The 27,826-nt window shown below is 42.3% G+C and overlaps 2 protein-coding genes across 5 annotated transcripts in view; one reads left to right on the forward strand and one right to left on the reverse strand.

Annotated features, from left to right (window-relative positions):
* LOC110522812 (lipoxygenase homology domain-containing protein 1) overlaps window positions 1–9,238 on the forward strand; it is a 51,953-nt gene extending 42,715 nt beyond the window's left edge. Inside the window, exons 34-42 of the mRNA XM_036976540.1 lie at window positions 40–225; window positions 691–818; window positions 1,162–1,279; window positions 4,418–4,595; window positions 6,253–6,438; window positions 6,691–6,861; window positions 7,286–7,424; window positions 7,791–7,946; window positions 8,097–9,238. Coding sequence (XP_036832435.1) covers window positions 40–225; window positions 691–818; window positions 1,162–1,279; window positions 4,418–4,595; window positions 6,253–6,438; window positions 6,691–6,861; window positions 7,286–7,424; window positions 7,791–7,946; window positions 8,097–8,577 — 1,743 coding nt within the window. The 3' untranslated portion in view covers window positions 8,578–9,238. The remainder of the gene's footprint in view (window positions 1–39; window positions 226–690; window positions 819–1,161; window positions 1,280–4,417; window positions 4,596–6,252; window positions 6,439–6,690; window positions 6,862–7,285; window positions 7,425–7,790; window positions 7,947–8,096) is intronic.
* Window positions 9,239–9,293: 55 nt separating this feature from the next.
* Window positions 9,294–27,736, reverse strand: LOC110523346 (E3 ubiquitin-protein ligase RNF165). 4 transcript variants are annotated; one of them, XR_005051668.1, is made up of 9 exons: window positions 27,490–27,736; window positions 16,230–16,527; window positions 15,945–16,070; window positions 15,627–15,759; window positions 15,314–15,418; window positions 14,350–14,442; window positions 13,729–13,866; window positions 13,500–13,603; window positions 13,282–13,339 (listed from the first exon to the last, which is right to left on the reverse strand). XR_005051668.1 is itself a non-coding variant. In XM_021601969.2 (8 exons), exons 1-8 carry the CDS (start codon window positions 27,548–27,550, stop codon window positions 13,222–13,224), a joined length of 1,038 nt encoding a protein of 345 aa, XP_021457644.1. In that variant the 5' UTR covers window positions 27,551–27,734; the 3' UTR covers window positions 9,294–13,221. The 4 variants fall into 4 exon arrangements, 2 of the variants coding, with proteins under 2 accessions (XP_021457644.1, XP_021457643.1); XR_002473435.2 differs by having other exon boundaries at window positions 13,283–13,339; window positions 14,350–14,445; window positions 27,490–27,735; XM_021601969.2 differs by lacking the exon at window positions 13,729–13,866 and having other exon boundaries at window positions 9,294–13,339; window positions 27,490–27,734.
* Window positions 27,737–27,826: the final 90 nt, after the last annotated feature.

Here is a 27,826-nt window from a genome sequence, read left to right on the forward strand (position 1 = left end):
CACATTGTTTGATATTATTGCTCTATGCCCTCCTTGTAGCTCGGACATGACGGCGCCACTCCGGAGAGCTGCTGGTTGGTTGATGAGCTAGCTGTTGCCGTGCCAACCAAAGGGGTTAAATACATTTTCCAGTGTAAGTGCTGGTTGGCCAAAGATCGGGGCGATGGACTGACTGCCAGGGTGTTCAACGTGTTGGATGCAGATAGCATCACCATCTCCCAAAAGGCAAGTATCATTACATTAGTTCCCTTACTGGTACAGTATTCAGCTGTACTTACTCTACCTCCTAGTTAAACATCCATTACCTGCTAATACAATACTGAACACCTACAGTACATTGTCATGTCTGTTTTATGTATAAAGCAGGGAGGCTGCTGAGGGGAGGACAGCTCATAATAATGTCTGTAACGGAGCGAATGGAATAGAATCAAACACATGGAAACCATGTGGTAGATGTTGATACCTTTTCACTTACTCTGCTCCAGCCATTACCACGTGCCTGTCCTCCACAATTAAGGTGCCGCCAACCTCCTGTGATACAAAGATACTGTTAAACACAGCCTTTTTGTCACACTGATCAGTTTAACTGGCAAAATATGTTCATTTAATGTGTTCATTGATTTATTTGATTGGTTCATTTATTAGTTGACTGATTAATGAATTGATTGATTGATTGCGTGTTATTGTCAGATCATCTATGAGGTGACGGTGGTGACGGGAGATGTTCAGAACGCTGGGACAGACACCCAGATCTACGTGTCTGTGTTTGGGACCAACGGCACCACAGAGGAAATCCTACTGCAGAAGAACGAGGACAGGTAACAAACACACCTGGCCCAAAGTTCACCCACCTGACCAAATGTTCACACTTGAACAAATGCACATATTTAACACACTCAAATAAACACAGCCCAAAGACATCAAGTGGTATTGAAATTACCAAACTACAATTTTTTTCAACATTCGGCACACAATTGACCCAGCGTCGTCCAGGTTTGGCCGGGGTAGGCCGTCATTGTAAATAAAAAACACATAAAAACAATCTCCAAATAGCATAGAATTGTCTTATCTACTGTGCATGTGATGTGAACTAGTGGTGTTTACAGTATAAAATACTCTCCCTTCATGCATTACGCTCACACACACTCTGGCTGTCTTTAGGTTTGAGCGGGGTCAGGAGGACACGTTCAGCCTGGAGGTCGATGATATTGCTCCCCTGAGGAAGATGAGGGTCCGTGTTGACGGCTCTGGTAGCCGACCTGACTGGTTCCTGGCTAAGGTCAGCACTGGAAAGATGTCACAGTCTACACTCTTAGAAAATTGTACCAAAAGGGTTCTTCACCTGTCCCCATAGGATAACCATTTTGATTCTGGGTAGAACCCTTTTAGGTTCTAGATATCACCTTTTCTTCTAAGAGTGTACCGACTTAATTCAACAAAGAGTCCACACACCACATTTCTAGGGTCTTTGATTAGTCAATCAATCAATCAAATATATTTATAAAGCCCTTTTAAAATCAGCCGATGTCACAAAGTGCTATACAGAAACACAGCCTAAAACCCCAAACAGCAAGCAATGCAGATGTAGATTACTTCATGTTTACTGTAACAGTACAATAAAATACAATGATAACAGGTGTAGGGATTTCTGCAGGGATTGCTACATTAACTAAGTGTGTGTGTGTGTGTATGTGTGTGTGTGTGTGTGTGTGTGTGTGTGTGTGTGTGTGTGTGTGTGTGTGTGTGTGTGTGTGTGTGTGTGTGTGTGTGTGTGTGTGTGTGTGTGTGTGTGTGTGTGTGTGTGTGTGTGTGTGTGTGTGTGTGTGTGTGTGAGACAGACATGGGTGAGGCTTTGCTGTCTGTAAGTCTTAGGTCACAGTGTTGCTCAATTCACAACTTCCCTCTCTTGCCTCAGTCACACCGACAGCATCATTGAGCAAAATGGTACGCAGCATCATCTGGAGATGTGTGTAACAAAAGTTCAACATTCACCTTCAGCTACCATTTCTGTCAAGCCGTCTACTCAAAGAGTCTGATGCATACGTTCGATAAAACTCACTCACTCACTCACACACACACACACACACACACACTCACACTCACACTCACACACACACACACACACACACAGATCCCTGCCTGCAGGCGATAGGTCACTGGATAATTCAGCCACACACACCAGACAGACAAACTCATGCAATGCTGCACAGTAGGAGTCAGAGTGCATCTGGGGTGAGCTTCAGTGAATGGCATGTAATTGTATTGACCCATTTCAGTCAGTGTGGGGTTGGAGCTAGCCTGGTTGCCTTGTCTGTTCAGTTATTACATTCCACTCCGTGTACATTTGCCATAGAGACTGGTCTTTCTTCACTCTAAAAATATGAACATTCTATCATTAATGAGCTCGAGGAGATCAGATGAATTGATCCTGATTTGATAACCCTCACAGTTATCCTCCAACCACAAAGGTTATGCAAATATTGCAACTCTCACCTTTAGAGTGCTACTCACGTTGTGAGCAAAAATGTCTTCCTAGCTAACAGCTAAATGGTTTTGACTTTGTTATAATTCTAATTCTATTTCCAAGACTCCATATGTTGTCATGGGAAATGTTAATGTTATTTCCAACAACCAATAGCAACTCCGCCGGAAATCCAGCTACATATTGAACATTGAGATTGCCAAAAGGCCAGTCTCTTTGGCATATGCCACAAGGAGTAGAATTCATATGCCACAAGGAGTAGAATTCTACAGAGACTGGTATCCAGACTAGGTTGGAGCATGCAGGCTGCAGAGACTGAGATGAATCTGTTCACCGCAGACACACAAAGCAGCCTGGTCTCATAGACTAGATGTAACATAACAAATGTAAATGTGGGACACTCAAATTAATATGATATGTTACGTTTGGTATGGTTACATAAGACAGGAGGTTACTTAAGGCAAAAATGAAAGTAGGGTGGGGGGTTGTTTGGTCAGAGTGGATGAGTGTGCATAGAACGGGAACATCTAGCAACCCAAAGGTTGCGTGTTTGAATCTCATCACAGACAACTTGAGCATTTTAGCAACTTTGCAACAATGAAGTATGTTAGCTAACCTTTAACCTAACTCCTAACCTTAACCCCTAGCCTAGATAACCTTAGCTTTAGCCACCTACCCACTTAGCTAACGTTAGCCACAACAAATCGGAATTTGTAACATATCATACATTTTGCAAATTTGTAACACATTGTACAAATTTCAATAACTCTGTTCCAGTTCTGTTTGATGGTCAACATTGAATTGGCAGCTGGCTTTTCCTTTTCAGTACAAAATTCACTACGATGCCAAGACCTTACCACTCAGATGGGAAAAAAGGCATTTCCTATGCAGGAACAACCCCTCCATGTCTCTCCAATTCACCCAGTCTGCCTCTAGACTAGCCGAACAGTAGCTAAGCAGTCAGGGCTCATACCCAGCCGTGTCTGTCAGTGGCTGGCCCGTGTCCTTGAAATGACCCAGTAGCTGTACAGCATCCCAAAACAGATGTGTACTGCCAACGTTATGGATTACACACACAGAGCATGTTTATTTCAAATGGCCACTGCAGTGAACTGGGCGCACTGCCAGCATGCTAATCCCACTCAAATTAATATATTGATGGAAGTTAATGCAGGTTGGGCTGCCTGAGCCAAATCCTTAGGTTTTTATAATGGGCTAATTTCTTCAGTTACACCCTGTCCATGACAAAGGATCAAATACACTGGGAGAGGCAAGTGGAATAGAGATATGCTCATCATGTTACAGTATTTATATATACAGTATATGTATATTTCTGCATTTTATCACTATGGATTATGGCTCATCTCTGTTGGTATTTGTCTGGCATTGTCCTACGGATAATGCCATTGTCCTACGGATAATGCCATTGTCCTACGGATAATGCCATTGTCCTACGGATAACTTCTGTACAGCACTTTGAGGTATCAGCTGATGTATATAGGGCTATATAAATACATTTGATTTGATTGTCCTACAGATAATGGAATTGTCCGAAGATAATGGCATTGTCTTACAGATAATGGAATTGTCCTAAAGATAATGACAAAGGTATACAGATAATGACATTGTCCTAAAGATAATGAAGTTGTCCTACAGATAATGGCATTGTCCTAAAGATAATGCATTGTCCTTCAGATTGTCCTACATACTGTACATGCATAGTGTTGATTGATGGTTTCTCCCAATAGAATTACAGCAGGTATGTAAAGGCATGGACTCCCATCCTCACCCTTTAATATGCGCAATACAATATAAATGTGTAAAAAGGTTGCTACTGTAGGTAAGAATTTGTCATTGTGTCAGTCACCTTACCTCGTAAAATAATGGTTAATTAATACAAATTAAAAAATGATAATTAATGATGATTTCCCTCAGATCATCATGCGTAACCTGACCACAGAGGAGGTGTCAGTGTTCACCTATGAGGAGTGGCTGTCTAAGACCAAAGGACCCAAGAGGACCATGATCTGTGAGATGGCTGCTGTGGTGGATGAGGAGGAGATGGTGGAGATCACCACCTACATTATCCAGGTCAAGACCAGCGACATTGGAGGTTGGTCAGTCAGTCAGTCAGCCTGCCAGTCAGTCAGTCAGTTAGTCGGTTAGCCAGGTAGCCAGTCAGTAATTCAGTCAGCCAGCCAGCCGGTCAGTCAGTCGGTCAGCCGGTCAGTCAGCCAGCCAGTCAGTCAGTCAGTGGCAGTGCACAGACAAACCACATTCTACAGTCTTCATGTTTGTCCATCATGTTTGTGTGACTGACCAGGGTTCCCTATTCATAAAGCGTCTGAGTAAAAAGTGCTAGGATCTGTTTTGTCTTTTAGATTATAATAAATGGATAGGAGAACCTGATCCTAGATCAGAATTACTACTCTGAGACGCTTTATGAATACAGGCCCATGTATCAAACTCGACTATATTATCCCACTAAATTAAAGCTGAGTAATTACTGTAGTTCCTGAACCACATTTACTACATTTGCTTGTAATCACACTATTCCTCCCTTTCTTCCAAATCCATGCTATTTATCCTACACTGCACCAGATTCAGCTTCAGTCCTGTTCCTAACTAGCTGGGATGTGCCTGTTACACTATATTCTCCTGTTTTACTTTATCTCTGTGGTGCAGCGGAGTCTTTGCTGCTCGGAGAGACGCGAAGCAGCAGCAGAGGTGGAATACGACAATCCATTTTGAGTCATAGAGGCTAATGAAAGAGAAACTTCTCTGAAACCTCTCATTCGGCTTTGGTTCTTTAGCCGTGCAGTTTTCCACCGAAGAGGAGAGAGAGAAAGACTGCTGTTTGACATGATAGAGGGGCTAGGTGTCTAAGCTAACTTCAAAGAGCTCGTCATTCTGCCCTTGGCTGCCTGTGTTACTGAAGACATGTCTTCTCACCAAACCTGTGTGTGTGTGTGTGTGTGAGGGTAATAATGATAATGAGCAGAGCTGTCACACACAAGACATCAGTGAAGCACTGACTGCTCTGTGAACATTACACACACACACACACACACACACACACACACACACACACACACACACACACACACACACACACACACACACACACACACACACACACACACACACAGGTTAAAAACATGTGAGACACGTGCACACACTCAAGCACACATATGTGAATCAGAGGAAACAGGGCTTCTCTGGTTTCTCAATTGAGGTTTGATAAGGTAGTTGGTTAGTGGTTAATGGGGGACTATTGGAAAGGTAGTCTATGGAAGTAAATTGTATTGGTGATTTGATTATTTATCAAGAATGTCGGATTGCTGATGGTGAAGTAATGTTTGAAAAGGCAGAAGGTTAGTAACTGATGGGGAATGTTTGCAGGGACCTGTTTGTAAAATCAGTCTATGAAAGTAAATTGTATTGGTGATTTGATTATTTTTCAGGAATGTCAGGAATGTCTGAAAAGGCAGTCTGGTGACTGTACGGTTATTGGTGAATGGATTTTTATGAAGGCTGTAGTGTCGACCGGTGGCGAGTTGAGCAATGAAAAGGCAGGCAATTAGTGGTTAATTTTTAAGGCTGTAGGCTATACCTGCTAAGGTGGTTCAGTGAACCATGTTTGCATGGCCTTTAGCTCAGAGAGCTAACACAGTCTTGTGGTGCGCATGAGATCTGGGTTCGAATCCCAATCAGCCAATAGCACTGCAGTTTTTCATAGAAGTTGGTGACTCTCCTCCCTCTCTGCACAGGGGCAGGCACTGACGCTAACGTGTGGATCATTGTGTTTGGAGAGTGCGGTGACACTGGGACCCTGGCGCTGAAAGAGTGCCAGAAATCCAACAAGTTTGAGCGCAAGCAGACAGATGTGTTCCGTTTCCCTGACGTGCTCAGCCTCGGGGAGCTCTCTAAGGTGCGGGTGTGGCACGACAACTCAGGTGAGCCAATCAGTCATCAGGAATATGATGACATGACAATTACGATCACAGTGAACCAGTCAAAATATGAAACCTGCACGCCTATTGACTGTAACTAACCTTGCACTGTGTGTATGCACCAACTGATGGTGAACTACTAGATCAATTCTTCAGGTTTCTCAGCAATACTTTGACTCAAAACACAACAATATATGTTTCACGCCTGTCTTTCCCGTCACTTGTTTCATACTCTTATTGTTATGTCATGATCAGGGCCTGCTCCAGGATGGCACATAGAATACATTGATGTGAAGGATGAGGCCTTGGACAGGACATTTCGCTTCCCCTGCGACCGCTGGTTGGCTCAGAACGAGGACGATGGTCAGATCATGAGGGAGTTGTCCTGCGCCAACAACGACATTTTAGACCTCAACGAGAAGACCAGTAAGATCAGCCGCACACAAGCCTTATCTCTCTTTAGTAGGGTCCAGTGTTTCTCCTGGTCTGGTCATCCAGTCAGGAAAATCTCCTAGCTTTACATTACTCCAATCAGATCATAATGAAATCACTACAGTGTACTTACTGTATTATGTAGTCTACTTTGAATCCTATTCTATTGCAATGTTTCTCAAATGCAGTCATCACGTAACCCCAAGGTTGCAAATGTTTGTACTAGCCTGCTAAGCTCTTTATTAGCTGAATCAGGTCTGCTTGTAATGGGCAAGAACAAACATTTTCAACAGTGGGGTTACGCCAGGACTGGACACTGACCATACTAATGTCAATGTTTGCCTAATGGACTGTTCATATGAAGAGAACACAGTCTTCCCTGGGCCAAGCTAACGCACTGTCTACTTTTGATTGAAAGAATATGAAATTATTACCACCACGGCGGACGCAGACGACGCAGAGACCAAAGAGAACGTCTGGATCGCACTGGAGGGGAAGAAGGGGCGTTCGAAAGAATTTATGATGGAGAACTCATCAAAGAAAAAGAGGTTCTTGCGGTACGCTGCTCTTCAGATTAGTTTAAAAACGGCAGTTTTGTTTGTGTAAAGAATGAGCAGAAATTATTGGGGTTTTCTCCCTTTTTTATTACGACAGCCAGGCTCATTGGAATGATCTCCCTTGGCACAAGGAACGCTTTTACAGACTCAACAGTATACTCTACTCTCAAGGAATTCAATCACTAGTAATAAACTCATTAGACGTTTCCAGGCATGTAAAGAAGTGCTCATGAAATCTAACCCGACAATCTATTTTTCTAGAATAACATTTTTGCTAAATGATTCAATTCTAGTCAGTTGTAATATTATTCCCTTGTCATATTCTTTAATGGTTTAAGGTTATGTGGCTTTGTTATTTTCATTCAGGGGAAACAAGGACAAGTTTGAGTTCTCCTCCAAACAGCTAGGGGACATCGCTGGCATCTGCCTGGGCCACACCCCCAAGGATGGGAAGAAGGTGAAAGGTGAGGCGTTCTGGCACGTGAAGGAGGTCGTTGTCATAGAGAAAGTGCTGGGCAACAGGTGAGTGACCCCTAGCCTGACCCCAGGTATATAAACCACCTGGGGCTTATTCGGTAGGGTGCAAAGCCCTGCAGCTCACAATATACTGTGTGGAAACCCAGGAGTTTTGTGTCTTGTGGAAGAGACAATCATTCTCCTTCTCTATCCCAGGTTCATATTCATCTGCAATGCCCTGATCCCCCTCTCCCCGAAGAGGGACGAGTTTGTGACCATCGAGTGCACCAAGGCCATCGAGAGCTTCGCCAGCAAAGCCCGCAGCCTGGTGCCTGTCAAGTACGAGATCATCCTCATCACGGGCGACGAGAAGGGGGCAGGCACCGATGCCAATGTCTTCATCACCATCTACGGTTCCAACGGCGACTCGGGCCGCCGGTCGCTACGTCAGAAGTTCCGCAACCTGTTTGAGCGAGGCCAAACGGACCGCTTCCTGCTAGAGATGTTGGACATGGGTGAGCTGCTGAGAGTGTGTGTGGAGCATGACAATACCCGCCTCAGCCCCGGCTGGCTGCTGGACCGCGTGGAGGTCACCAACACAGCCAACGGTGTCACCACCATCTTCCTGTGTGGAAAGTGGCTGAACACCAAGAAGGCGGACGGACAGATCTTCAGGGTCCTCTACCCAAAGTACTAAAGACCTCATATTGAGACTTCTCCACTATATGAAAACGTATGTCCTTTGCACAGCAGATGATAGAGGCCTCGCCGTGTGTTGGACTCTACCCAAGCAACTCCGTAATGAAGATATACAAACTCTTTGAATGGAGTTTGGATGTGGGCAACGGTTTCATTTTAAAAATGTTATTGCCTCTATATGGTCATGATCTCAGGAAAGGAAAATGTTTATATATTTATTACTACATTTCTAGAATATCTTATAGTTTGGCTTTATTGCATTACTACTGAAGGCAAGTGGCCTGGCGTTTATGGCTAAAACACAATAGGGTCATAAGGCCAGGTAACATGATTGTGCCACCATTTTAAAAGTACCCATTATCAGGAATGGCATGTTGCTCAGCTGCTTGGTTGTAAATTAGGTTTTATAAGAGAGTATACTATTTTGTACTGCTTATTCCAAAACACTTTTTGTTTTTCAAAACTGCTTTTTAAGATTGTGGTTTGACTGATGTGTTCATCTCCCGGTGAGATTTCGATTACCTTGTGAAGACAGACTCAGAAAACAAATCAAAAGAGGATTGTCAACCTCATCAGGATGGAGATCATGTCTCATTCTCAATGAAAGCATTTTTTTTCATCCTTCTCCTCTAACTTCAAAGAGTCATAACTGGCCTTAATTTTAGGGACACAAGGTAACTTCTACTCATTCCACAAACACCAGATTTATACACCTTCCATTTTATCCAATTTATTACAAAAAGAGCACATACAAAAAAGGATAATATACCAGCCTTGAAATAAAATGTAAATAAAAAAACAGAACAGTTTGGGTTTAGCGATGCAACTTTTAAAATCATTATTAGTAGTAGTAATAAATAAAGTACAAAATTCCACCAAATGTGAATCTAACATTTACACAATATGCTCATCCAGTTCATCAACACACTCATCATTAATGAGCTATTGCTTTAATATTAATGATAAATAGTTATATTCTCCGATAAAATCTCCTATATTGAAAAACATTGCGCAGTCACGGCTAAACAGCAGACCTTATACAAAGATGGCGGCAGCCCTATCACTGGCACGTTGAGATATTTTCTCTTTCCTTCAGTTTTTCAGATGCAAGCAGCAGCAAAATTAATTCTGTAATATTCTTTGTATATCTACAAATATTTTCACCATATACTTACATACCATTAAGAATATATTCAAACCTGAGAAAAACATGCATTTTTAGTAAGGTTGTGCTTTAAGAGATCCTCTGTCTGTTCTTGTTTTACATAGAGGATTGTGATAGGAAACATTGGATGGGTTCTGAGTGGAGGGAAGGATGGACAGTAAGACAAAATAATAAAGGAAAGGAAAAGAGGGAATAATAAGAATAATTAGTGTAGCGCAGATGAACACAGTGAAACATTTTCACAAAGATTTGTCAAATATTTCCTTCATTTGTATAATGGATAAAGTAAAATATTTCAAAGGTATTATTAGATTAGGTCAAGGTTAAACTAAAAATGATGGAGAAAAATGTCAATTTCCGAGTACTCCTAAAATGCTGCTTTCTTTATTCTCATAAAGGTATCCACAGATCTATTTGGTTAGTGAAAGCAATACGACGCTGACCACACCACCTTAAAGTTCCCACACTCCACTTATGGGGGCTAACGTCATATTTCCTTCACCTTGCAGGTTGGTCAGTGGTGACAATGAGAGAAGTGAGAGAGGAGGGAATAAGAAAGGAACAACAATATTATACAGCATTTGAACATAGCCTACAGTTCATGGTGCCCGTGTAATGCAGGAGTAAGACCTCCAGATAAATATGTACCTAGTTCAGGCATGATGGCTTTCGAGTAACTGAGCGTAGGAGTTTGTGTGGCAAAAATAGTAGCTACAATCATAAGGAAATATCTCAACACTAGAAGCGAGGCACTTGTTGGGCTCAAAACTACAAGATATTTGGAAAAGAGGGAAGGAGAAATATCCCAACACAGAAAAGGAACATGCTTTTTTTTTTTTAAAGAAAGGAGAGAGGGATGAGAGGCAGAGAACTGGAAATGACAACGTATACAGTAATAATAACAATACATCTACGATCGTAACTGCTTTATGCCAGTGAGAGGGTTCCCATGTTAAAACTATGAGTGCAAAACAAGACAAATTACAAACTTAAAAACATTTCACTCCATTGCAGTTTGTCCACTACATCACAGCATAGGGATCAGAGAAAATTGCATTGAATGGAATGTAACCAAGATATCCACAGCACCACTATCCACAGCACCACATGAGAAGAGCAGGCTCGACAGCTCAGCCCGGGACAGTAAACATAACACAGCCGGCTCGGGGAGAGAGATCAAACAGCAGGTCTTTTTAGTTTAGTTTCTTCAGGAAAAATACAACTGCATGCGAAGCATTCCCATTGAATTAAAACAATGCAAAAATGCAAAAAAGAGGTAATCGTTCAATTTTTTAAAACAATTGTGTTATATCTAAATAAATAAATGATTCAATTGCAGAAAAAAACTATATAAAATTAAATACGTACACACGATATCTACAGTTAGTAATAAATAATGATTGTTAAATACTTAAGGCATCTCAACTGACAACACCCTGTGTAAACTATCAAAACTTCCCATAAAAAACTAGACTAAAGGAGGAGTCAGTATCAACACTGGCAGTGCACAGGACAGTTAGGGTCAGTCCCAATCCGTCACAACTCATCCTTCAGTCTACAGGGCATTTAGGGTCTGTCCTAATACTTCACATCGAGTCCTCAATGCATTTTATAGGACCTGTGCCAATCCTTAAAAACCTATGTAGTGTTCATGCACATTGACTTAGACATAACATAGCAACAAAACAAAAAGGAAAGCACACACAATATCAACATTTAAAGAGTTGTTTTTTTGACAACAAAAAGTGTTCTATGACCATTATTTTGGTCCTCATTTTGACCCCAGCCCAGTCCTGTCCATATGCACTGTGGGGAGGATACTGCCCCCATCACACAACATTCTACATTGTTGTTCTAGCAATACAGCATAGCAACCAGCATAGCAACCACGAGGGGAGATCTGACACATAAAAACAAGTTCAACACACAAAGCTCCTCACTCGGTCCAAAACAGTGCGCGTTTATACCTAAATATACGGAAACCAACGCAAATGCAATAACAAAAAGAGGTTGTTGCTATATCTATCACATGTGCTTGTTCTTTAGGCAATAAGGTAAACAATAGGATTCCATTTTGTTTGCCACCAAAAAGGGACAGTATGAACACACGCTACAGGTCAGGGACAAACACTGACATCGTTCTCCCTTTTTCTTCATTTGTTTGTTTGTGTTGAGTTGATAATCACAGCTCAGATTAACTAAGTCATGCACAGACAACACCCTCCTCTGCCCTCCATTTTTTTTTTTTTAACGCTAACACGACAGCCCAAGCCAACATTGAAACATGCATTTCACTACACTGCTCAGCCTTAACACCTGCGACAGGAGTGGATGGCACAGAGTCGCTGTTTTCAGGGCAGCTAACACTTCTGCTTAACCAGAAGGCCCCACATCTCACTCAGTCACTGCAGTGCATGATGGGGGATAAGTCCTACTACATTTAAAAATAATAATAATTGTATTCCTTATTTGGCTTTGTATTCTACAAGCACTCCAATCAAATCACTGTTAAGCTAACTTCTATATTACCCTTAACACACACTTGAACCTGCACTTTAAGTTTGTCACTCACGCGCAAGCATTGGTTAAACATACACTGAAACCCACACACTGGGGCAGAACACACACATTGCGGCAGGTCAAGCAATACCATAACACATTTGGTTAAAAACACTCACTAACCTCTGTATTTACTCAAAAACACACGCCACCCCATGCATTGGGGCAGGCCAACATGACAGCAGTGAAATAGTTGTATTTTGTCCGAACACTGATGGCAGCATCAGTCCCAAGCAAATGTACAACTACTGTATTGCAAAAAGTAGAAGCTGGGCGAGATCTGAACACTCAGTCCCCCTCTTATAACAAAGTGAGGGGTCAAAATACCACTGTGTCTGATGCTGCTACTGTACTACCACAAATGATCTGTAGGCAAACATGGCGACAGGGCTTTTAAGTGGTTGATTAGCTTCCTGTTGTGGCAGAATAAGCAGTGTGTGTGTGTGTGTATGTGGCAGGCTGGCTGGCAAGTGGGGTTGTGTGCTTTTCACTCTGTACATTAATGTCATGGCTTTAAGAACATGCTACAAAGACACAGGAAACACACCTGCCTCCCCTAACTACAACACAACAGCAACGACACCCAACCACCAGCAAGCAACTAGTAAACCCTGTGTGCACATGTGTATATAGTATGTAATGTATGTGTGAGTGAGTGTTTGCATGTCTTTTTGCTGGGGATGTGCTTTTATTGAGAGAGAGAGAGAGAGAGAGAGTCAGTCTCCGGTCTCTCGTGCAGTAAGTAATCCTGGATTGGCTCAGTAAAGCGTGAGTCAGAGAGGGCTATGATGTCACGTGACGACTGGAGACATTTGGCAAAGCACCCATGTTGGGAGAGGCAGGGCCGGGTGGAAGGGAGCAGGATCCACGCCAGGGTGATTGACAGCAGCCAGACCGTCAGGCTCCACCCCTGTGACATCAGCTGTCTGGGTGGAGCTGCGTCTCGATGTCCACGCGGCAGATTGGACACTTCCTGCTGGTCGCCAGCCACTGATCCACACAGCCCTGGTGGAAGAGGTGCATGCAGGGTAAACGCCTGGACAGGTGAGACGGGAGAGAAAAGGAAGAAGGTCAATCGTCTGGTCGTCAACTCACACACTGAAAGAGAAAATATACAGTATGCACATCACACTTGTTCAGTGGGTTCTTTGAATTCCATAGGCTCCAATAGGTTAAGTGTTGCAGACATTCATTACCTGACGTCCTCTGCCTCCTCCAGCATCGACAGGCAGATGGTACATTTCTCATCCACATCAGTCTCCTCGCCCTCCTCGCCAATCTTCATATCCAGAGGCTTCCTCTGTGGACCAATCAAATGACATATCCAGATTAGAATCAGACAGGGTCAAGAGTTTTTAAAGAGACCACTAAGGCTTCAGAAGTAAGTGACTTTGCTTTTTAAAACTTTGAGTTTGTATACAGTACTGGAGGTGATTTGGAATCATGCACTCATGCAGCAGTAGCACTGTGAGACTTGTAAGTCCTCAGACCTTGAAGATGTCCTCTCGGTCTAATGGTTAATATATTCAATTCCCACTGGTTACATTTACAATATACAGGTAGCTGTAAAAATAAAGGAAACGCCAACATAAAGTGTCTTAATAGGAAGTTGGGTCACACGAACCACAAAAGCTTCAATGCACCTTGGTATAGATTCTATAAGTGTCTGGAACTTCCATCAAAATTCCATCAATTCCATCATGTTTTGTTGATGGTGGTGGAAAACACTGTCTCAGGTGCCGCTCCAGAATCTCCCATTAGTGTTCATTTGGGTTGAGATCGGGTGACAGATGGCCATGGCATATGGTTTACTTCGTTTTCATGCTCATCAAACCATTCAGTGACCTGCCCAGCATTTTTATACAAGACCCTAAGCATGATGGAATGTTAATTGCTTAATTAACTCGGGAACCACACCTGTGTGGAAGTACCTGCTTTCAATATACTTTGTATCACTCATTTACTCAAGTGTTTCTGTTATTTTGGCAGTTGCCTGTAGCTCCACTTGTGTGTGTATATTTCTAACTCAGAGAGCTGCCTCCTCACCTTCTTGTATTTGTGTGGGAAGGTGAATCTCTCTATGGTGGTCTGAACTGCTCCCCTACTGACACTTCCCAACCTGTCTTCAAGCTGCAACAGCTCCTAGGGCACAGGAGAGCAAGGCTTTAGACAGATAACGTCACTTCACCTCTGCAAAAGCAACCGGTCAGCACTGGTATGACTAGGGTAACAGAATTAAATCATGCCATTAAAGCTTAACCATAAAAACAAGTATAGTATCCATGTGTAACACAAGCAATAGCATTAATATATACTGAACAAAAATATAAACACAACATGTAAAATGTGTTGGTCCCATGTTTCATGAGCTGAAATAAGTTCCCAGAAATGTTCCATATGGACAAAAAGCATATCTCTCCAATTTTGTGCACAAATTTCTTTACAAACCTGTTAGTGAGCATTTCTCCCTCGCTAAGATAATCCAACCACCTGACAGGTGTGGCATATCAAACATCTGATTAAACAGCATGAACATTACACAAGAGCCCCTTGTGCTGGGGACAATAAAAGGCCACTCTAAAATGTGCAGTTGTGTCACACAACAATGCCACAGACGTCTCATGTTGAGGGAGCACGCAATTGTCATGCTGACTGCAGGAATGTCCACCAGAGCTGATGGTAGATAATTGAACATTCATTTCTCTACCATAAGCTGCATCCAATGTTGTTTTAGTGAATATGGCAGTAGGCCCAACTGGCCTCACATGACTGGGCAGTGGGCTTGGCTCCCAAGTGGGTGAGCCTATGCCGTGCCAGGCCCACCCATGGCTGCCCAGTCATGTGAAATCCATAGATTAGGGCCTAAATGTATTATTATTATTTAAATTGATTGATTTCCTTATATGAACTGTAACTCTGTAAAATCTTTGAAATTGTTGCTTGTTGCGTTTATATTTTTGTTCAGTACGCTGTAGATATTGGTAAAATTGATATAGAAATGGACATTTACCTCATAGCTCTCTCGTACAGCGGAAGCGTGACGTGAGGGGTTGAGGCCCTGCAGAGCCAACAGGTGAAGCTGGGGGTACGGGTAGTTTCTAATCTCATGCACAACCTGTCAAACATAAAAAAGAAGACACTTCGGTCATCAACAGTTAACAGAACTCTGTTGGAAAACACCGAATCATTGATGGACGAACAGACAAAGGCAGACATCACACAGAGTGTGAACAACACAGCAACTAAACAGGCAACATAGACAAGCAGAACAACAAAATAACAAAGCAGAGACCAACCACAACAGCCAACAGTCATGAAAGTACCACTTGTGCAGACGAGGTGTTCCTGGGAAAGTGGTGCATTCTGGGGGATGCCGCCAGGTAATGCTGATAGTGCTGTGGAAGCTGCTGGAGCTGGTACTGTTGGTGAGAGAGGCCAGCGTCCACACTAAGGTCCCTACGAACAGACACAGAGGAGAGAGGACAAAAACCTATATTAACATCAACACAGAGTAAAATGATCACCCCTACAGGCAGGGGGAGAGACATAAACCAACACCACTAATGCCAGACAGATGGAAGGATGAAACAATGACTTATCGTCTCCAAGGCTCCCCGTTTAATTATTATTTTTTGACTCACCAGTCTGTGCCCTCGGCCAGGTAGCGCGGCTGCTGGCTGATTGGCTGGGGGATATGGAGGGGAGGGGAGTAGTCGTACCCTGAGCGAAGTCTGTGAGGGTTCAGAGGAGCACGCTCCAGAGTTCGTCTGCACAGAGGAGGCATTTCCATACATTAGCATATGGAAATTGGAGGGGGTGTAGTGTTCTAGTGTCTGGCCAACTCAGTGCCTTAGAGGGGGTAAGTGAAAGAAACAGACAAATGTAAATGTGAGTCCAACAGAACATGCAAGTGTGTGTGGTAGTACCTGGAGTGTGGGAGGATCCTGCGGTGCTGCGCCTCTAGAAGCTGCTGCTGGATGAGGTATTGCTGGTGTAAGGCCTGAGGTAGGAACGGAGGCCCAGTAACGTCCTGGAACTGAGGGGGGGCCGGCAGGGGCGGTGGGTGGTGGGGGGCCGGGGGCTGGTGAGGGGCCAGGCCAGTCTGGGGGGGTTGGCTGGTGTGACCCAAGGGGAACTCAGCTGAGATGGGCGCCTGAGGGGCCCCTAGGTGGAAGTGTCGGCATGAGGTAGCATGGCTGTGCTGATGCCTGGTGAATTGTGCCCCTGCAGGAGATAAGTACACCCAATCAGGATTCAGAAGAAGTTGACCGCAACCAATGAAGACAGAGAAGACACTCTGCCATCAGACGATACGGAGACACCAATCATATCCACAGAGAGATCAACCAATCAGCCAAGAGAACACACTCACCCAATCAGACAAGACACCAGAGAGAGTAGACAGAGTGATCACACCAAATCAGTCAGATAGTAGAGGGAGTCATCTGTCACACTCAATCAAACGTCACACAGACCAACTACACAGACAGCTCTAACAGGCAGCACAATCACACAAGGTAAAATAACAAAATAGAATAACAGAGAGCAATTAGTCAGACAAAGAGACAGGCAGACGGATCATATTCAGACAGAAACCACAACCACACACACACACACACAGACATCAAACAGTCAGAACAGAGACAGACATCAAAATCAGAAACTCAGTCAGAAACAGACACACAACAGAGAACACTCAACAGTCATGCAGATCAAATCACCAACCGCCATACAGATCACCAACACACCGTCATACAGATCACTCACACACCGTAATCATGTATAACTCTGTGTTGTTTGATTTTGTCGCACTGCTTTGCTTTATCTTGGCCAGGTCGCAGTTGTAAATGAGAACTTGTTCTGGCCTACCTGGTTAAATAAAATAAATAAAAATACAGCTCACACACCGTCATACATATCAAACACACACAGCGAGAAAACAGAAAGCGACCTCACCCAGGAAGACGGAACACAAAAGAGATGAAAGACCATAGAGCGACCTCTAAGCTCCAGAGAGAGCCCAACTGTCCTGCTCATTTCCTGTCGTTCTACAGGTTCAGCTGGGAGCGAAGGGGTACACTGGGCACGATGACTGCTGTTTTGTTTTGTGGATTGAATCTCTGCTTCTGATAATATATGCTAGGTTAGATTTCAAGGTTTGATGCGGTCTTTGGTTTAAGTGGGTTTGTATAATGAATTATGAATAGGTACCCTGGTTTTAAATTGGACCTGAGCATAAGATAACAAACGTAAGATTTTCGTGCCGAGTTTCCGTGAATGGTGGCGGCACATAATTAACGTAAGATTCTCGTGCAGAGTTCCTGTGAATTGTGGCAGCACATATTTTAAAATATTCTTTAGCATGCTACTTATTCAGAGCCACTGTTGAACATCATATAAAATCTACCTGCCTCCATGTTAAAATAATATATTTTATTGTCACAAACTGAATAGGTGCAGTGAAAGGCTTTGTTTTGCAGGGTCATCTATAGTAGTACAGCACCCCTGGAGCAAATTAGGGTTAAGTGCCTTGCTCAAGGGCACAGACGGATTTTTCACCTTGTCGGCTCAGGTATTCAAAACATTGACGTTTCGTTTACTGGCCCAACTCTCTAACCGCTAGGCTTCCTGCTGAGCGATGTAACTGTTGCACTATCATTAGACCTACGTGCACTAGTCCTACAGGCCTCTCATTATGGAGCCTGGCATTATAGAATCAACTGCTAAAACCACCAGCCGTTTAAGGGCTGTGGGGTGCGGTTCAATAATCTAAAGTGGTTTCCTCTCCTTGTCTCCTTTCCTTCATTTGCGCTGTAGTTGGTCATGTGGCCAGACGGAAGACACTCCTGAGAAAGGCACATGACAGCACACCTGAAGTTTGCAAAAAGGCACATGAAAGACAGATCACAAGGCAAAATATTCTGTGGTCTGTTGAGACAAAAATCAAACTCTTTGGCCTGAATGCAAAGCACCATGTCTTAGGGCTGGGCGGTATACCGTATTTTGCAATATACCGGTATTGATGTATGGACCGTTTTGGATTTTTACTTTACCTTACAACTTTTTGAATGTATATATATTTTTTAAATGTCATATGCCGTGTGTAAATCCATTTCTACAGATTACTTCACTACTTGAGTTCTCTCTCAGCACTCTTTCTCCATGCCGCTTCCACACAGACCAAGCCCCGTCCCGTCACTTGAGGAGCACACTTGCATTCAGACTGCATGGTCAATGCAGCACATGTGACAAGGATGCCGCTTCACTTAGCTTCTTAATTTAAATCCACTAGAGTTCTATATTTACACTATTAGTTTGTATTTCTTACATCTGCAAACAGCTAGTTTGTATTTTCCTAGCAAGTTGGACCTAAATCTTTTTAGCCGCTAATGCTAATCGCAAGTTACTACATTTATTAGCCCGCTAGCCAGCTGTGTCAGCGCAAACGTAATAAGCTATACAGCCTGATAATACCAGTGATGGTGTAGACCTAAATAAGCATGTCGTTTGTGCAACAGTATCTACTAAATTAAAGAGGAAAATACAAAGCATTAATGTTAGCAACATGAAGTAGCTAAGAGAAAACAAAACGTAGCCAAAGATTATAGGGTCCCCTAGGAAACAACACTTTGGTTCCTACCCTGTGACAATAACTCCTCCCTGGCATTTTAATTAGTTGGCATGTCAAACACTGTATTCAAAATACACACTATTCAATTCTAACTATAGAATATTCATTATATTTCTAGGATTCTAAAAGTTCACCCAAGTGTTGTGCTCTAAATCGCAAGTCAAATCACAATTGCAACATCGTGCAGCCCTACGTGGCAGTGTAGAAATGATCTCAAATGATTGCAGGGAATTCAGAAATGTATGAAAATGCTGAAGATTATTTTAGGTTTAAGTTTAATTGAACAGTATAAAACAAAATCAGAATAGAGAAAAACCTATTGAAATCACTTACAATGTATGTGTTGCCAACCTAGGGTCACGCACCACTCATAAAGCAAAAGGTCAATAAATAAACATTTCAAATAGTCAATATTATTTAAAAAAATAATACAATACAGTGATATGATATTTTGGTCATGTCGCCCAGCCCTACTATGTCTGGAGAAAACCAAGCACAGCTCTTCACCCTTCTAACACCATCCCTACTGTGAAGCATGGTGATGGCAGCATCATGCTATGGGGATGCTTTTCAGTGGCAGGGACTGGGAGACTAGTAAAGTTAGAGGGAACAATGAATGGAGCCAAATCTGCTGAGTTCTGTTATCAGAGGGCAAACAGACTGGGGCGAAGATTTACATTCCAACAGGACAATATATTCAAGCATAGTCAAAGCAACGCTGTAATGGATTCAGAACAAGAACGTGAAAGTTCTTGAGTGGCCCAGGAAAATCCCAGACTTGAATCCTATTGAAAATCTGTGGAAAGACTTGAAGATTGCTGTTCACTACCACACCCCATCTAACTTTACAGAGATTCCGAAATTCTGCTAGGAAGAAATGGGAGAAAATCCCCAAATCCAGATGTGTAAAGCTGATAGACATACCCAAGATGACTCAAAGCTGTAACCGCCACCCAAGGTGCTTCTACAAAGTATTGACTCAGGGATGTGAATAGTTTTGTAAATGAAATGTTTCTGTATTTCCTTTTCAATAAATGTGCTAACATTTTTCAAAAACATGTTTTCACTTTGTCATTATGGTGTATTGTGTGTAGATGGGTGGGAAGAAAAATCAATTTCATCAATTTAGAATTCAGGCTGTAACAAAAGATGGAATAAGTCAAGGTGTATGAACTTTCTAAAGGCACTGTATATTCCTCATGTACCAACCCTGGGTTAGGGCTGCCTCTCGGTCTATGGAAGGAGGAGTAGTGAGTGAAGCTCTGGCCAACCTGCTGAATCAGCATGGTGCTGGGTCGCAGCCAAACAATCAATATCCATTACGCCCAGAGGAGGGAAGTGTGGGGAGGGGGAGGCACTGCAGCTGCTCCTTTAACTCCAGTTATAGTCTCCAGTTATAGTCTACCAGCTGTCTGCGCAGGGGGACAGACACCAAGGTCTGGGGGGGCTGGGATGGCTCTCATCTTTAAGACATGCAGGCAGGCCTCATGTGAAAAGCACAACCCCACAGACTGTGACTATGAATGGCCAGGCTCCATGTATAGACATCTTTAGTGCCATCCTAGTTAAAGTAAACTGTGTTTTTTTTACTGTATCACTGTGATAAAATGCTACTACTAAAATCCATAATAATAAGTGGCTTGTAAAACAGCTATGCAATGTTGTTCTAATTTGATGCAGAGACAAGAGCGTAATCATCATCTTTACTGTTTGGAAGGGAATTTCCAGTAACACTGCCTTTGTAATGTTTAAAAAAATATATTTAAAAAAATATTATGTAACCTTTAACTAGGCAAGTCAGTTAAGAACAAATTCTTATTTACAATGACGGCTACCGGGGTACAGTGGGTTGACTGCCTTGTTCAGGGGCAGAACGACAGATTTTTATGTCAGCTCAGGGATTCGATCCAGCAACCTTTGGTTACTGGCCTACCACTAACCACTAGGCTACCTGCATTACATGTCTACGTAATGATTACAATAAGTAGAGGTTCTAAACGCTCTATGGGTTCATTTTTAGCTGATGATTAGATATTTTTGTAAGAAATTACACTTACTTAAATACATTTCTTTGATATAGTGGTTATTCAATTACAATCCGGAGGGTACTTCAGAACAACTCTAAATTTGGTCATCATTCCTTTTTTCCCCTTTGTACATCATAGCCTACGTAATTCAAAGCAGTGCGACTGTTCAAGTCACAAACCCGTGGAGACAGATTCTGCTTGGTTATTCTTTTGCTACAGTAGATATTGCCTTGAGACATAAGAACCCTAGTGGACCTCAGATCCATAAGAGGAGAAATTGTGTTTGCTGGCTGAGGAAGTAGAGCAGAAAAACATAAAAAATTGTCTTCTGGTTTTGGTGGACCACAGGATGCCGTTTCACTCCGTTCTGTCGCAATGTTTTACGTCACTCTTGTGCAAAGATACAGGGACCCCAATAACAAATGGGTTAAACAGACCCTACTAACAAAGAAGAATCAATCATATATGTTTTCCCCATTCATATAGGCAGTTAACCCACTGTTCCTCGGAAGGCCATCATTGTAAATAAAAAAATTGTTCTTAACTGACTTACCTAGTTAAATAAAATAAAAATAATAACAAGGTGGAAACTATCAGTGCTATGATGATTATAATCATAAATGGACCATAGAAGGACTATAAAATAGCATATCAAATAGGCCTTATTCGGCACACATTGCACCTCTCACAGCATCTGCAGCATAGTCTCTCTCAGCGCTGAGCTCGGGCTGTAAAATCTCCTGACTGGTGCATATCTGAGCTTTCAGCCCCTCCAGAGAAGCATGTGCACACATACAGCCAGCCCCTCCCCACAGTGCGGCATGTCTCCCCCGTTTGACTGACAGGCATGTAGCCCTGCCCACCCATGACTGCAGCAGTCTGACCCGGCTGTCTCTGCAGTTTTATAATCACTGCTACTATTCTCCCCAACATAATCCTCATCTACACACCCCATTCCATCGGTAGCATGAGCATCCCATTACTTTACAATGCACGAATAGGGGAGGGGACGAGGTAATGTTTAGGCTAAGCAGTGCAGTAGCTATCAACCAATCCTGAAGGATTTAGTATGGTCGACCTATCCGGCAGTATGAAATTGGTTTGAGGGGGTAGCTAACAAAAAACCTTATGAGTCTTTTGGGTTATTTATATGCATAAGTCATTATGGATAGGTGTCCCGTGCTTAATATAGTAAAATAAGGCACTCGTATTAATGGTATGTGTACCATTTCATCTCATGACTAGAACGCAAATGTAAAACAAAATATAAAGCAGCTGCTTGCATGGAACACTACAGCAGTGTTGAATAATGTATGCCATTGACTGCCTAATATGACCTTGTAAGTATTTGAAGAATAAGGCGCTGACAATAGCCTGTATCTGCGTGCTCTAGGTAGGAAGGCTATGAACCGTAGCCGGACCTCTTAGTACAAGCAACTGTCATAGAAAGTCTCTCCTCACAAGAACATGAGATAGCTAGTTGGGACTACACATCACAACTATCTTAAGATGAATGCACTAATTGTAAGCTGCTCTGGAAAAGATCATCATCTAAGTGACTAAAATGTAAATGTAATGAAGGCAGTCTTGAGTATGCATGCTCTGTACAATAAATGGAGTCTTATTGAATTGGTCATGTGAAGACCAAATTGAACACAATCTAGCATACTTTTCTATTATCAATAAACAAATAGGCCTAGCCCACAAACTTTCTCCCCGTACAAATGTTTTGCCATATTCTAAATCACACTTATTTAGGCTAATTACAGCAGTGTGTTAAAGTGATACACCCACAAAGAAGTCTGCCGAAGACATAGCAGAGGTACCAACGACACTCACTAAGGTGTAATGCTGGTCACAGACTTAATCTACCTTAGTAGGGTTTATGCAATGTATTTTACTGTCTATTTTACTGTAAATTGTATTGATATGTTCAAATCCACTTGGAATACAGTTTGATTCAAAATACAAGCAGAGAAAGTTGTTTTGCTAATTGAGTTCTGTTTGCTGCTGATTGATCTAGGTCATCTAAACAGCTAGGTGCCATTCCATAATGAACCAAAGGAGAATATGCATCTAAGTGCATACAGTGGGGCAAAAAAGTATTTAGTCAGCCACCAATTGTGCAAGTTCTCCCACGTAAAAAGATGAGGCCTGTAATTTTCATCATAGGTACACTTCAACTATGACAGACAAAATGAGAAGAAAAAAAATCCAGAAAATCACATTGTAGGATTTTTTATGAATTTATTTGCAAATGATGGTGGAAAAATAGGTATTTGGTCACCTACAAACAAGCAAGATTTCTGGCTCTCACAGACCTGTAACTTCTTCTTTAAGGAGGCTCCTCTGTCCTCCACTCGTTATCTGCATTAATGGCACCTGTTTGAACTTGTTATCAGCATAAAATACACCTGTCCACAACCTCGAACAGTCACACTCCAAACTCCACTATGGCCAAGACCAACGAGCTGTCAAAGGACACCAGAAACAAAATTGTAGACCTGCACCAGGCTGGGAAGACTGAATCTGCAATAGGTAAGCAGCTTGGTTTGAAGAAATCAACTGTGGGAGCAATTATTAGGAAATGGAAGACATGGAAGACAGACAAGACCACTGATAATCTCCCTCGATCTGGGGCTCCACGCAAGATCTCACCCCGTGGGGTCAAAATGATCACAAGAACGGTGAGCAAAAATCCCAGAACCACACAGGGGGACCTAATGAATGACCTGCAGAGAGCTGGGACCAAAGTAACAAAGCCTACCATCAGTAACACACTACGCCGACAGGGACTCAAATCTTGCAGTGCCAGACGTGTCCCCCTGCTTAAGCCAGTACATGGTCCTGGAGTGGCCTAGCCAGTCTCAACCCCATAGAACATTTTTTGGAGGGAGTTGAAAGTCCATGTTGCCCAGCAACAGCACCAAAACATCACTGCTCTAGAGGAGATCTGCATGGAGGAATGGGCCAAAATACCAGCATCAGTGTGTGAAAACCTTGAAGACTTACAGAAAACATTTGACCTCACCCTTTGTTAGCAATGACAATATAACAAAGTATTGAGAACTTTTGTTATTGACCAAATACTTATTTTTCCACCATAATTTGCAAATAAATTCATTAAAAATCCTACAACGTGATTTTCTGGATGTTTTTTTCTTCTCATTTTGTCTGTCATAGTTGAAGTGTACCTATGATGAAAATTACAGGCCTCATCTTTTTAAGGGGGAGAACTTGCACAATTGGTGGCTGACTAAATACTTTTTTTGCCCCACTGTATATGTCAAGGTAAAGGAAGTGGCGAAGTATTGCTGTCAATATAAACCTTTTACTTGCTAGTTTTGAGATATAAAACAAACTTATAGGCTAGACTATATGTAACATTCAAATGCCCTGTGTTTACCCAATCTGTATAGCTATTGAATGGCTGGTGCCACTTCTGTCAAGACACCTCAAGAACAACATAGTAAACAGAACCGACATAGCATTTATATCAGTGTTTAATGTTGTGTGTTATGTTGAGGGACTTCAAGGTGCGCAGTCAGCCTCACAACAAAACCCCAAATCTCCCATCCTGGTCAGTATCTGAAAGACGCCAATTCAAGACTAATATTTCACAAAAAATGTAAAGCCAAATTCGTCAGTTGCGTGTGACACTGTGAATAATACTTTCGTAACCCGACAGCGACAATGTTAACTTTACTAAAACCGAGACAGGCGGAAAGGATGAAAAGGATGACAAAGTTTTGGTCAATACTACTATAGTATAGAAGCAATGTTGACAAGAGACTTAAATACAGATGGAATGTGTATTGATTTGGGGGGGGGGGGGGGGGGGGGGGGGTTGACTGTATGGTTCCTACATTAATCACTGCGTCCCATGTCTCAGTCAAAATTAATTTTCCCAGCAGGACAAGAGATTTGGCTGTCCCTAATCCTATGATTGGGACTCGGGAGAGAGAAGCACCTTAAAGTGCCTCTGCAAAGAGAGATGAGAGCACTGAGAGGTAGAGGGGGGACTGCCTCAGTGACAGCACGGTGGGGTGGAAACACACATGGAAATCAGCAAAAAGCACACTGAAGGTTAGGAAAAATACTAGAAGTCTTTATTGGAAAATATTAGTATGTGTGGCACTGTGTGATAATAGTAATAATGCAACTACATGCAAATAATGACCAAAGGCAAGGCCTGACCATGCTCTGTAGGATTAACAGAACAGAAGCAGCATCCAATGAGTAGATGTGTATGCTACAGCACATTTCAGTACAGCAGGGACATCTCTACACAAAGATTACATTGTAATCTGCTGTTCAATGTGAAAACATAAACAGAATTTTAAAAATGATCATGCATTAGGTTCTAATACAAGAACATAAGGTAGAGAGAAAGCACAACCAAAGAATAAAGACACTTTGATTCTAAAAGGAGTTCTACAGCAGTGCGTGATATACACATCCCTGTAAAATGGATAGCATTATGTGGAGGTGTGTAAGATACTGGGGAGTTTGGCATGATAGTAGATCACAAAACGAATTTTAAACGGCGAGTTGAGTTAAGACTCGTAGATTCGCAGTGACAAACTAAATGGGTTAATTAAATTAGATGAAACAATGGCTCGTACACATGGTTAGGATTACGACTGGCCGTTTAGCCACTAGAACAGGTGCAATGGACCATCAAAGGTGGCAATTTCAGATCGTTTGAGAAATAAAGACACGCAAATTAGAATGCAGATATATTGCAGCCAGTTACTGTCCAATTGGTTTAAATGTGATTAGGATGATAGCATTTGGGAGGGGGAATGAATGCGATTTATGTTTCAAACAGGCCATCAGATATGGAAGTGGTACAATGCACCTTTGATTGAAGGGGGATGACTGGAGACAGCAATCCACAAGTTCTATCAAGCCTGGCTATAATCGAATCGGGGGCCAAGGGGTCAAAATGTATCCACTTTACAGAAATTTACAGCAGAATGTAGTCTATCCACACTGAATGGGAAAATCACAACGACATTTTATAGTAATAGGCCTAATGCTACAATGGATTATGTACTAAAGAGCAACATGACAGTTTAAGTAAAGACAAACTGTTTTCTAGAGAAGGTGTTATTCTTTAGTCTGTTACACAGAAGGATACGGTATGAGTGGGAGAACTCGGGTTTTAATGCCAATGTCGTCTTCAGATGGAAAGAGGAAATGAGGAAGGGGTTCACAATACAGCTAGATGCAGAGAACAGGCAGAGGCTACGGCAGACAGCAGCAGATGATCGTTAGCTACACAATGAAGGGGACAAAGGTCTGAGAAATGCGGAATGTAGCGCCAGCCTCGATACTATGGAACAGGAAAAAAGAACACAAATAAAAGCACAATGAAATCATTGGTGCTACTGCATGTATTTTAAAATGCACGTTCATATTAGTATAATTATATAATCAGCACATATAGCCTTTTGCTGCATATATGGAGGATGTTATTTCGGTCAATTTGGGTAGTATGGTGTTTGCAATCGAGCAAAACAAAAGGCGGTCAGTTGTGCTCATGTTTTCCCTTGAAAATATTGCTAGATAGTCTCAAAATAGAGATGGGGTTTGGTTTCGGGTTTGAGACAAGAAAAACAATTTTCCAAACCTACGGGATAGTGTTCTTGACCGTACTATATGTTCCTAATAAGAAAACGCGTCGTAGGCTGCATCACATTTTAACCCACCTGACCAGCTCCTATTGCCACGTTCAATTAGTAATTTTAGGGCGTTCATCGCAAAAATACAAATGTATATAAATATACATGGATTTAGCCGATATTTAAAAAAAAGTACAGCCTCAACCAATAACACATCTAGCTACAGAACAGATTCGCTGAAGGCAACAACTAACCCACCCCACACACCATGTTGTCAAGACTCGAGCCTCGCCAACACCAAAATGGATAAACAATTGATGTCACTGATGTCATGTTCGCTAACCAGCTGTTTGGTCAGATTAAAAACACACAGTTGTTACTGTATTAGTAGAGGGTGAAAAATATAATTAACCGTTAGTGGGACAAACGAAGCCACTAGCTAGTTAGCTAACGTTACATCCAAAATGACGATATTCTACGGAACAACGCGCGCGTCTATAACCAAAATATTAGCCTGTCCAGATAAACTAGCTAGCTGTCTTGTTCAGCTAGTTACCATTTTGTTTAGTTGCCTTGAGAAGATAACGTTTGACAATAATACGTGCAAGGTAGAACGGATGACAAAACATTAACGTTACTAATTCGTTATAGCTGTATTAGCTACATAGCTAACTATTTTGCATATGTCGTTTGACATGGTTCGATTACAACCTTCACTGCAAACCCGGATTTTATTCGCTCGAGCGCAGCTGACTGGCCGTCTGGTTAGCTCAGCAGCTAGCTTTCTGGACAGCTAGCATTATTAGCTTGGCCATTGCAGATGACAGCTAGTTAGCTTTAATATTTACATATATAGGAACGAGAAGAGACAAACATGGATAGAATAAAGAAATAACTTTACCTCTATTTCTTACAGAGCCAAATACGGGAAGAACCAAATATCCGACATGTACCAACACCATCCTGGCTCCCTTTGTTGTATCACTAGCCTGTGAGACAGATGGTCCATGGAAATGGTCCCTTCCAATCCCTGCACATTCAAACGGGACAGCCTTCTCAGCTGCATCTCAGACAAAGACCGAATGAACCAATCAATGAACACCTCTGTTCGGAAGCCTTTTCATGTGGCACCCGGGACAGCCAATCAGATTAGCGACCAGTCTTTCGCAAATAAACGGAACGTTTTATCGACGCCCAGTCTAGTCTATCAAGCTCAGATCCAGTGTTGAATATCATTG

Source organism: Oncorhynchus mykiss, chromosome 5, assembly GCF_013265735.2.
Source record: "Oncorhynchus mykiss isolate Arlee chromosome 5, USDA_OmykA_1.1, whole genome shotgun sequence".
Classification (NCBI taxonomy): domain Eukaryota; kingdom Metazoa; phylum Chordata; class Actinopteri; order Salmoniformes; family Salmonidae; genus Oncorhynchus; species Oncorhynchus mykiss.